We start from the raw sequence: 12,676 nt of genomic DNA, 5'->3' as shown, positions 1-12,676 counted from the left end.
TTCGCTTAAACATTGGAAATGAGTTCGACGTAATAATGGGTATTCGTTGTATCCAACGTTTTCTTTTCTACTGTACGTAGTAGTAAGATAATCCTTGAGTCAGACTGACTGAGCACCGCCGCGCCGGAGCGCCTGACGTCGCGCTCACCTGTAAATCATGGCGAAAACTGCTGGTGGTACCAACAAGGACAGCCACTTTTCAAAAGAGGTCTCTACATCAAGTTCGTGCACACAGAACCGCACCGAGCTCGTATATTATCTCTCAATGTTGCACAGCCACGCACCTCTCACGCGCTTCCCATTTTTCCTGCAGTCCAGAAGTGGATATCGAGGCGCTGGATTTTACCACCGGCGATAGTAGCTCCCGGGGATTTCGAGGGTAGTAAAGGAGATCTCAAAGAGAACTTGGATGAAATGATTCGTTAGATTGACAGGCGATAAAGATAGAAATATAGAGACCGTTTCATGGTTATCACTTTCGAAAGTAAAACATTGATCGAACACTGCGACAATATTTGAAAATCTGACATGATATATAACATTGATGTAGAACATTAATTCTTACATGTATTTATATCTTTATAAAATATTTTTTTAATATTTGTGACAACATATTTTAATATAGTTCAAAATATTTTATTTTCACGTCAGTAATTTTATATATCATTTGCTATATAGAATGATAAATTTATATGTAATATATATTACTGCTTTAAAAATACGCAATAAACAAGGTAAACCGAAGAAGTCGAATGATTTTAACATTAGTTAATTAAGTAAAGAAATAACACAAAGTATTCAGTTTTATATTTAAGTATTGCAAATATTAGATAATAACGACGATCGAACGAACAATTTTATGTCATATAAGATAGTAAGAAACGCTTCATTAGGACGATAAGTTTTTACTTTAGTGCTATACTCTCTTTATTGCAATTAAGGGAAGGAGATTGCAGCCAAGAGGACTTACCGGGGAAATAAGGAAGGCTGTTTAGCCCATACAGGAGGGTGCCGTGCTGAAAGACCAAGCTTTAGGTACAGCTTAACGTCGATAGGGATCCTAACACCTGGGTATGCCATTAAAAAGTTCCTTTTTTCTGCATCATTGTAACCATATCTAACTTCTTCCGATACTTGAGCGAACTCAAAAGAACTCGTCGCGAAGGGTTCTCACGTGCTTGTTTGTCTGCAACAAGATAGACTCCGAGTGTTCTGGTACAGACGATTACATATGTGTGAGCGATTTCGTGATGAAGCTGAAATGGAGAAATAAGAGGTTCCATTTCCGCAATTCTTTCATGGGGACGATTATCATTGAAAGCTTATTATAATGCCGATGTGTTTCGGCGAAAGGAAAAGAACAATGAAAATTGCTAAAAGCTGACGTACAGCTTTATATATTTTTTAAATCAGATTTGCTCGCACTTAGCGATTGATTTTGCATGGTACCGCTGATAAAACTTCGCGCGAACATTTGTTCGGTGGATTTTCTAAGATTAGAATTGGTAGTGGGTGGATATTAAAATAGCCTATTAATACGAGCCTCACGCATCGGTCGTTGGTCATCGACACACAGCCGGTGGTGACGTTCGGCCCTTTAATTATCGTTGATAAATCATCGTGCCATATCGCCCCTTCTACTTGGTTAACCTTATTTTTTTTTTGCTTTTGTAAATAAATACCGTAATTAAGAAAGTTCTTTATACGGGAAAAACAATTTTGCTGAAGTATCTAAAAATGTATTTAGAAATTTAGCTACACTCTGTTAAATTTATAATGTTAAATTATACTTATAATTTGAGTTATTTTTAATTATTTCTTTAGATCGCTACTGCTATTATCTAGGATTAGAAAAATTATTTTTTAAAAATAACTAGTTACAGTTTTTTTTTCTTTCAAAAGTAACTAGTTACAGTTCCAAGTTATCAAGACTAAAAATTAACTCGTTACAGTTACTAAAAAAATAACTTTTCAGTTACTTTTCTGTTATCATAACAGAACAATATGAGTGACGTCGATATCATTAGGGCTATCAAAAAAAAAAATTTACGTTTACAATTTGCTGATCAATCAAAAAAATACTTCGAAACATTTGTAGTATCCTTAAAATTCAGTTTTTAACCACATTAAATTATCAAATAAATTAAAAATATAAAGTAACTGTGGAAGTAACTGTTAAATTAGTTATTAGTTGCTGGAAGAAATGTTGTTACATTTACAGATGGAAAAAAGAAATCAAGTTAATTTAGTTACTGAAAAAAGATAATTGTATTTGTAACTTAGTTATAAATAACTAAAGTTACTTCCCAACCCTATTATCTAATATATTATTAATTTGACTAAAACAATGGAATTAAATAATTTAACTGAAGAAAATATATTAACTTGATTTAGTTTATTATTTACTGAATGTGTTAATATAAACAATGTTTACTTTAAAATTAATCACAGGCAATGAATTGATTTACATTAACATACATGGAAATTAAAAATAATAAAAATGTTATTTAATTCAAGGAATTAGGATATTATTACCTACTCCTTTCACATCTAACAGTGTACGCGAAAATTTCAAGCATGATGAACAATGTTGCAAAATCTTTTGATATTCTACTAGTAATTAATTAGAACGTTTTATATATAATTATTTTCATTATGCAACAAAATTACAATATTTTTAGATTTATGTCCAGTTACATTGTTAGATTCAAACCTTCACGTCCTACTTTTTAATGCTGCTTTTTAGTACTTTTATGATCGATTTTTTTTATTGATGCATACTTTTCAGATTTATTCTGAGCGTGTGTGATAAAACGCGTTAAAATATTTACAGTAATAATACTGACGTACGATTTTTGCTATTTATTTATGATGTTTTCGTTTGTTTGACATAAAATAAGCTTCCATTAGAGGATAATTTCTTTTTTGAAGTCTCAGAAAAAGTACACCAGCGAGAAGGCCATTTCGGCACGTATTATCTCACGCTGATTCACCCTGACGTTCAACCGTTACGCTGTTGGAAAAGAAACGCGACGGGTATTTCAACCCTACCGATATCTCGTCCGTTTTTCGCGCGCGTTTCCTGCGAGTGCGTATTTATTCGTGCGTCCGACGATGGGCGAGTGCGTATTGTTGCAAAATTATCACGGCATTGTCATGCGCGACTCGATTTATTTTGTCTATTCGGCGGAAAAGTGCTTTCATTTGGCGCGACTGGCAGAAAGGGAGAAGCACGTCAAAATCATGGAGAAAGAGAAATGGATGGGAAATGTCATGAAACGAACAGAGATGCTCGCCCCAGGCGTTCTCTGCGACAAAAGCTCTTAATTCGACAATGCGTCCGTCGAAAAGGGACAATAGTTGACTCTCAGTAAATAACGATTCCTTCGATTCTTCCAACATCACTCCGCTTTCGCAAATGTCGTTTCATATTGAAATATTAAACAGTATGATTTTAATCGCGTAAAAATAACACTAATATGCGTGTCTAATGAGACAGAATCATTTGGCAATGTTAGACCGAATTGCACGGAGAAAAAATAATTGAGAGATGAATATCTTACAAAACTAGTAAAAATATTCTGGCTATTTTTACTGAATTTGTGATAAATTTTATTTGCCTAAAAGTAAAAATATCAGAGATTTAAGATAAAAAATACAGTATGATTATAGTACATCATTTCAAGTGATTATTATAGTAAAATAAATCACTTTACTTTCAGTAAAGCAAATTATATTTACAGTAAAGTAAATCATACTATTTTCAAGATTGACGAGCATAAACAACTTTCAGAACTTTTATACATGTATATATTTTATTATGCAGTAAAATAAATTTTGTCAATGCTAAAGAAAAAATTTTTGTCGATAAAGTAAGAATAATAATTATACGACAATCCCATTTACCAGAAATGTAAAGAAAATTTCATATAAGTAAGCACGTATCTTTATATAAACTTGATAATTCCATAAAGTTTACTAGAATTCTAGTATATCTATAATACTGCACATTTTTCTCTGTGTGTGATTTTTAGATAATTGAACATTCCTGTATTGCGATTTCTAAAATTTTTGTTGAATTGCCGATAATTGCGATTTCTGTATTGCGATGTTTTTAAGATTTTATCGAATCCCTGAAGTAATTAAGGAAAGGAAAATTAGGATTTTTTTGCTAAGATTGCTCAGCGTCGAAGAACGTGATTCGAGCGAGTGAGTGGGCGAAACGACGAAGAATTCGAAATCGGATTAGCGAGAACGATGGGACGCTCGATTTCGTTCCCGTCTGTTTCGACGCTTTCATTTTTCCGTCCCTCCGAGAGTCAGATATTTGCATTACAAATACACCTTCACCGGGGTTTTTCTCGTTTCATTAAATTCGCTTTTTCCTCGAGACGTACCTCTTCCTCTTCGGCCTGTCTTTCCACCGTCATGAATGTACTCTCGCATTCATCCCCATTCTAGTGCGAAAGGGTTGTATTAAGAATTTTAATACTGCGGGAAAAAGTTTGTCGCCACCGAACACAGAAATCGTTTGTTCCACGGACGTGCCCCGAAATATAAAATATCATAGCGTTAATTATTAGTCGATGAGTACTGGAAAGTTTCTCTTGTGATCGTTTCTACTTATTAATGATTGCTTTTCTGAAAAGTTGTCGTCTGATGATAATTAATCTTAATGTATACAAGAATGAATAGATTGTCTTGCAAATCATGAAGTAGATATTAATATCAATTTTTTAATAATCTTTTATATTATTTTAACGAAAAAAATTGTACGTAACAAGTAGTGTTTAAAATTTCAATGCTTTTCCGATTTTCTAAAAAATCGGCTATGTAAGTTTAGCGATTAATTATCGTTATAACAGGAAAATCATTTGACTTCCATTATCTTAATGTTCTCTTCAAAAGTATTAGGTGTTGGAATTAATTCGTAGCGTTTTACAAGTGATGGGAAGTACTTTCATTAATGTATTTTTTAATGCTCATGTGAAATAAATAACATTCTTTCATTAAAAAACGCTACGAATTAATTCCAACACCTAATATAATATGTAACAATTTTTTTATTTAGTTTACTAATTCTTCGAAACTGACGATAAATTTATCGGACTCACTTCAATCTCTTTGTCAAAAATTCCAAACAATATTCTTTATGTTACATCTATAAATTTAGATTATTTTTATTAAAATATACTTACAATTAGTATTCATTCTTTTTATACGAGTTTTGTCATTGTAATTTCCTGAAATTACTGCCTTTTAATTAACACATAATAATTTAAATAAGTTTTACAGACCCAACGTCCTTAACTATATTACAAATTTCAGCTTCAGAGTATTAATTAGAAACGAGTTAAAGAACATCTTAGCGAATGATATTTTCAGTGTTACGTATAATCTTCCTTGAGCTTGTATTTTGATACGTTACGATTTCCATTGGATTTCCGTCTGATGGATGTTTACTCGTCGCAAATCTTTATTTCTCGAGCTCGCTTGGATGATAATCGCGTACGTGCCGCGCGATCAGATGCTCCGATCAGAAACGGTTACACGGATTTGTTCGTTACATTGACGTCCCGGTAGTTATATCCTGACGAAATTGAGATACGATCGGTCGGCTCTCCCACGCGGTCGACGTGCAACGCTAACGTGAATTATAGAGCTCGCGTGCCATGCGATACGCAGGCGGCAGTCGAAAGATACGAACGCCGTCATTTTTTGGCGTGAGGTATTTACGTGGGAACACGATCTTTCCAAATCCCCTGCGCTATCGATATGTTTTACGAGCATACACGCGATGATCTACAACCGTGCTGCAGATCGAGACACATCTCGAGAGAAACACATCTCACTAGAAAGAGAGAGGAGAGAGAGAGAGATCGGATACTCTCTTGATACCACATAATTTTTACAAGACAAATTTCTATTTTGGTTTTACTTCCTAATATGCTTTTTAAAAAAATATACAATTACAAAACAAACCGATATTTAATTGTAACGTAAGAGGTACTTTAGATCTATCGAGTCATCATTTACCTAGAAATTTTTTAATTAATTTGAAGTTAATTTTTTTCAACAAAAACATTGAGAGACCATTAGCTTTTAAGTTGCGCAGTTCAAAAGATTTGTTAAAAATTAAGCTAAGAGCGTGGCAAATATAGTAATAAAATTTTATCCTTTATTAAATTTTAAATCGACCTGATTCTCTTTTTCTCTTTTTCTTGAAGAGGCTTGCAATCTGAGAATTGATTACAAAAATTTAATATTAAAAATCGAAAGACAATAATTTTTTAATTCTTTCTTTTCATTTAGAAAAATTTGATTTCAAACTACAATAAAACTATGTAACAAATTAAAAGATAAATTTTTAGAATACATAGTGATAACGAAATATGTTATATTCCTATCGTTTTATTCCTAAATATTACGTCCTAAAAACTTATAGCTGAAAAAATGTTACAGGTCCGAGTTCTTATATAAACTCTCGAGCCTATATCTAGTCTGCAACGTTGTCTTAATTAAAGTTGGCTGACTTCTGGCTTGTTGCGTCTTTCGCGCCACTCGTCAGGCTCGTCCCCAGGGGTGCAATTTACTCGCATCTTCTCCTTTCATCCCTTCACTCAATCCCACGAAGCAGCCGGTTTTAACTTGTCGTGTCTGCATTTATTTCACCTAGCTTCTTAAATACACGGTGACGAGGTGCCGTCTTATTTTACATCATCTAACGCTGATCGGCTTATTAATTTATGCGAGAGAGGTTTTAATGAGGAGAAAAGGCCATTAACTTTCGTCTGATAATCGCCCCTTATCCATCATCAACTTTTCCTTTCGCGTCGCTGTTTTACATAGAAATAACAAATATGTATATTAATGCGGTGTCACGATTTTCTGATTTATTGAAGTAGAAAGCGAACATCTTTTTTCATTATAAATTTAATATGTTTCCTTAATTGTTTTTATTTGTTATGAAAAAAATATGAGATCGCACGCGAAAGTATTTACATTCTAAGAAATGACGAAACAAAGCCGAACACGCATGAAACAAATTTAAATTTTTTATAATATACAATCGCGCGAAATAAATTTATGTGCATGAATCAGAAGTAGCAGATGTTTCCAAACAAAATCAGTTACAATAAAGTATCGTCTTTAAAGTGCGCAATCTCTTTGTAAATTGTTTAATTAAAAATCAGCGAATAATCCGAAATGCAATTAAAGAAGGTAAAGGGTAGCTATCGTGGGGTTAAGCATTGTCTTGAATAAGAATCACCCCGATTGTTTCTGAGCGTAATTTGAAATGGCATTCCCTTTTTGTACGATTATAAACCTAGGTCTGGTGTGGTATCCTCTTTAAGGCATTCGCTGGTCAGAGGTCCTTTTTGGTCTTTACCATGTAAAATAGTCCCTGCATCCCTTTGTCCGTCGGAGCAGTGTCGAACGTTAAAGTTCTGACCAAACGAGATGACAGACTGCTAGCATTGTATACGGACAAGAGTTTCTTCGCGACACGATCCATTCGATATTTATTTAGTAGAAACGAAGGCGTACCCATGGGACCGTCTCAGATTTTCATGGCGCAAGAAATAGATTTCAATGTTCGTTTTTGCGTTTCTACAGAGTGTCGCTGATTTTTCAATATGATTTTCCATAAATATACATAATAATCTAACGTAAATTATTTTTTTTCTAAACTTGATAATAATTTTTCACAAAGAATATAATTTTCCTTTAATTCTTTGAAGCCACTTTTAATGTGGCGTATCCGAGTTTACTTTTACTCTACTGTATATGCTATAACTTTTATTAATGAAGCTACATTTTCTTATTATTGTGAGACTTCTTGTGTTTAGCATTTTAATTGAAAAAAAAAATTGTTACAATATGTTTATTTTTATGCAATACTTTTTATAATAGTGTGGTAAATATGTGATAAAATGATATATGTAGAATAATACCGAAAGGTTAACTATTATACGAATAAAACGACTACAAATAAAATGGCGCAATTTGTCTCTGATATTGATATATTTTATTGACTTCGAGACATCAGGATACCATCTACAATCGCGCATCGAGACAGAATTGCGCGCCATCCTTTGCCCATGCCGACGTTATAAATGGGATGTTATAAACGTGTAAGTGTCGTTTCGTCGAGCGATGGTGATGCGGTCGTGGGCGTACAGGGAGACCCACCATTAGCCTGCAGGTGTTGGATATCCCAGCCACGCCATCACTCCCTCATTCTGGACGATCATGCTCAAGATGATCCCCGGAACGACAGGCGGAAGTCTCGCTATCTCGCGCGGGAACGGAGAGTGGCGGAGAGAGTAAATAATCCTCTTCTGTATTATCCCTGCGAGTTCCTGGAAATCGCCGTTAATGCGTTCTACAAAATCGCTCCGCATCTCGGCGCCGTCGATGATCAGATTCACTTTGTTGTTTGCTAATTGTTGTTATCTTGACGAGCTCGACTCGCAGCTTGTTACCTATTAATAGAATTGTCGACTCTGTTCTGTATTGATATCGACACTTCAGTTACTTGTTCTGCTACAGAAGGGAGGAATATACGCGTTTCCAACTAGCATTCCATTTAATTCAACAATTACGAGAGGAAACAATCAGTTTCCACGTCTTTGTGTCTTATGCGATTCAGAGATTGAGAATGATTGAGCATGTTGATCAATATCTCTCAAAAGACAAAATCACAATTCAGAAAAAGAATATTTTGTAATCTCGCTCTGATAAACATTAGCATGTTGCGAGAATTACACTAATTTACTGAATATTAACATTAGTTTAGTTTGGTATAATTAAGGCTAAAAATTGTAGTTGTACTCATGAGAGTATCTTAAGATTGGCTTAAATGTAACGCTGCATTCATGGCAATTCTTTCCTGTAATTACATTTATCCTCGTGAACTTGCTTACGATAACGTTTCGGTCTGACTCGGCAGCCATATTCGGACCACCTGCATTCTACTTGCTCGTCAGGATCTAATTCTGGTTGCGCGGAATAATCGAATCTGTCCAAGTTTCCTTGATGGTTCTTGTAATTGCATTTCTGTTCGTGTATGTATTTTCGTCTCCTCGGAATATTCACCATGCAACCATACTGCTTAAACTTGCATTGCACCAATTCTTCGGGATCGCCGCCATAATTATTATCGGCGATTGTCGAGGATGCGAAACCGTCGCTTATATCGTTCGTATTCTGAAATACGTTTCCTTCATAGCTCTTATAGTTGCATTTCTGTTCGTGTATGTATTTTCGTCTCCTCGGAATATTCACCATGCAACCATACTGCTTAAACTTGCATTGCACCAATTCTTCGGGATCGCCGCCATAATTATTATCGGCGATTGTCGAGGATGCGAAACCGTCGCTTATATCGTTCATATTTTGAAATACGTTTCCTTCATAGCTCTTATAATTGCATTTCTGCTCGTGTATGTATTTTCGTCTCCTCGGAATATTCACCATGCAACCATACTGCTTAAACTTGCATTGCACCAATTCTTCGGGATCGCCGCTGTAATTGTTATCGGCGATTGTCGCAGACGCGAAATCATTGCTCATATCGTTCACGATTTGAAACATGTCCTTGGTCTTATAGATGCAATACTGCTCATGAATGCTGCGTCTCCACGGCACTGTTCGTATCCTGCATCCTGCTGCAGAGTACGAACATTCTACTAAATCGTCATGGCCATGATGAAGATCGGTTGGCATGTGTTTCTCCTCCAAGTACGGTCGAAACTGGCACCTGAAATTATGATTTTAATATCTCAGCATTAACCCAGCAAACCCAACTAACAGAACCATAATTAATTGCTAGTTACAATTTCTTGTCCAACAATATATAACTGTACTGTGACTCGTGTGTTGTATTAGAGAAAGTTATGATTATAATATATTACACCTGCGTTATGTTAGAATAATGATGCATAACCTGTAGCTCGCTAATTAATTTTTTGCGACCCTCTGTGTCTGCTCATAGCCGAAAATATAAAATTATAATTTTTCATTTTAGGCAATATATTAAAATAATAACATTTTACGTAACAGTTTCGTAACATTTTACGTAACAGTTTTAACATTTTCATTTTTTAGATATATTTTTAAAAATCTTTAAGAATTTATATTTGAAAATGTAACCCATATTTAATAAATATCTTTAATGATATCTTTATCTAAAATATTTGATTTTTACAAATTATCTTTACTTTTTGTTTCTTTATTCATGAGATAAAATTCAAAGTTAATTGTTCTCATTAGGGAAGCACCGGATCGTAAAATTATCGGTTACTGGATATCGGATATCCGAGAAGGCAATTTCTTCGAATCGGATATCCGACCGGATTCCGAGAGAACCTAAAAAAAAATATATCTTGAAAACTAACGTGGTTATAATTTTAAAACATATAAAAAGAAGAGCATAAAAAACCATAGCACAAGTTATAGTTTGTGATATTTAATTATTATTACATTAATTAAAACATTAAACGTTTCGGCCACAATCTGGCCATCTTCAGTAATTCAATAACAGTATTCTTAAAACGCAGAGTTACATCTGATGCTGTGATTTTTTATGCTCTTCTTTTTATATGTTCTAAAAAAAAAAAACTCTATAGGGAAACAGATTGCAATTTTGCAACAATGTATAAGATATCATGAATGTGCAATTACTGATAATCACATTTTGCTATTGACTCTTCTCTTTTCAATCATCATTTTAGATCTAATTTATCATTCAATGAGCATTCAGTGATTCCTTAAAATGGTTGATTTCTAATCTAGATTAAGTTAAAGGGGCGTTTGCGCTACTTTTGTTACTATCTATAAAGCTCTAAAAATGGATGCAATTCATGCAAAATGCGATTAACAATTGAAGATTACAAATTGATAATGACGACAAGAATAAAGCTTTTGTTTTTACCTCGACTCATGAAGCGCTCGTAGATGCTCTGGTATTTTCACCCAGCATCCTAGATAAGAATACGAGCAGGGTTCGAGATGCTGATTTTCAGAAGGCACGAACGGTTCCCAAACTCTCCTTTCATAGTCCAGAAAATCGTTCATCGACGGCGCGCTAGGATTATAATCGTCATAACGACGCGATGGCTGGGATGTGTCCTTCTGTGACGACAGGATCTCCATATCCAACGGTGCTGCGCACGTGAAGCAATTGTAATAATAAGGCTTGCAACGATGGCATACGGTGTGCCCGTTAATGCACGAGTATCTGGGCATCAGTTCCATCTCCATGAAGCAAATGGGACAGAGGCCTTCGGTCTTGAAGCGCTCGTAGAGATTCGGATACAGAGTATCCATGACCTATCGAGGAGGCGGTTATTTAGTGCTATAGTCCTTCGGTTGTCCTTCTTATCGGTCTTTCGGACCGAGATTGAGACGAATCTACTTCTCAACTGAGTACAAGCAAAGCCAAAGAAAAACCGGCCGCTCGCTCTGCTCCTACCGCGAGAAGATGAAGAGAAATTACTCTGTGCCCTTTCACTCGCGTAGAAGCGCAAGCCAAGTTGCTCTTTTGCTATGAAGATTTATGTGCAATTCAATATAGAATAATGGAGGACTTAAGAGAGGCGAACGAGGGTTACGGCTAAAGTGCAAACAGGATTAGGACGAATGCGCGGCGCTAGTGTGCTCGTTCAGAGATATGACCTGTGATTATTTAATCAAGTGCGCTTTGAATTTTGTACCTGATAACGCTCACGAGAAAAACGTTACCGATTCTCCGATAATAACTGATATCCACTCACACGAATGATCGACGACTTTTATAAAAGTTTATTTCAAATATTTAATCGTAAAGCGAATCTTAAAAATTATAGAGAGATCATTCAACTCTTTTTAGTTATTATTATCGTACATATTTTCATACCATATTTTCATACCATATGCCAATATTTATTATGCAATTCGACGACTTTTTTTTAGACCGTTGAATTTTTATTAACGATACCACTTACTTTATTTAGTTATTCTCCACACGAGATGGAAAACAGAGGCAAGAATTACACGCGCGATAGGAAACGGGGAAAAAAAATATCCAGAGCGACACGTACACTTCCAAAAGCACGGGCACCGTGTGTCATCGTCAGCCTGTCACCGTTCCCTTATCTGCCGAGACCGATAGCGCGACTTTATCTGATAAAACGTTCCGCTCATGATAGAGAACTGCTTCCACGTTTTGCTACGCCAGATAAAACGCTCGCGCTCGGGCGGGACTATAAGGCTGGAGAGGAAAAAAAATGCTTGCTCTCGTTGCTATGCGCTTCGCGTCACCAAATGGTAACCGCCACTGGTATTTATTATGCTCGTTACATATGCAGATAAAAAATTGAGAATATAAGGCGGGCGTGTTTTTTCGCCGACGGGTCGTTTTGCACGCGCCGTGCTTGGAATTAATTAACGATTATTCATATGTCTCTGTGATATTGCAGAGCGTCGCAGAGATATCTCGCGATTTCTCTTCGCGCACGAATTCCTCGATCAAATCAGAATTGATATTTTTCTCTTATAAATTCTCGTTGGAGAGAGGATTTCGGAAAAAAATCGGCTTTGAATTATTTGCTGACTCCATGGATAAAATAAAAAATGCAGAAAAATCCGAGATCTCATATGTGTACGACTAAAAAAAATATCGCACTTCTCTGCC

At 35.3% G+C, this 12,676-nt stretch overlaps 2 protein-coding genes across 2 annotated transcripts in view; one reads left to right on the top strand and one right to left on the bottom strand.

Annotated features, from left to right (window-relative positions):
* The window catches only part of hwt (SH2 domain-containing adapter heavyweight), a 172,547-nt gene that overhangs the window by 68,280 nt on the left and 91,591 nt on the right, over nucleotides 1-12,676 (top strand). The window lies entirely within an intron of this gene.
* Nucleotides 7,838-12,549, bottom strand: LOC105147658 (hypothetical protein). The gene is made up of 3 exons (XM_011058826.2): nucleotides 12,084-12,549; nucleotides 10,937-11,334; nucleotides 7,838-9,763 (listed from the first exon to the last, which is right to left on the bottom strand). The coding sequence occupies exons 1-3, from the start codon at nucleotides 12,111-12,113 to the stop codon at nucleotides 8,878-8,880; spliced, it is 1,314 nt and encodes a 437-aa protein (XP_011057128.1). The 5' UTR covers nucleotides 12,114-12,549; the 3' UTR covers nucleotides 7,838-8,877.

This window comes from Acromyrmex echinatior, chromosome 19, assembly GCF_024713525.1.
Source record: "Acromyrmex echinatior isolate Ae372 chromosome 19, ASM2471352v2, whole genome shotgun sequence".
Classification (NCBI taxonomy): Eukaryota; Metazoa; Arthropoda; class Insecta; order Hymenoptera; family Formicidae; genus Acromyrmex; species Acromyrmex echinatior.
The sequence above is the reverse complement of the archived record's forward strand: the minus strand, read 5'-3'. Positions and strand labels throughout refer to the sequence as shown.

Excerpts from the sequence above, each read along its gene's own strand:
- LOC105147658 (XM_011058826.2), bottom strand. The coding sequence starts at position 12,113 with ATGACACACGGTGCCCGTGCTTTTGGAAGT. Across the intron at positions 11,335-12,083 it reads GTGCCCGTGCTTTTGGAAGT|GTCATGGATACTCTGTATCC; the intron begins GTACGTGTCGCT and ends CCTCCTCGATAG. Across the intron at positions 9,764-10,936 it reads CGAGCGCTTCATGAGTCGAG|GTGCCAGTTTCGACCGTACT; the intron begins GTAAAAACAAAA and ends TCATAATTTCAG.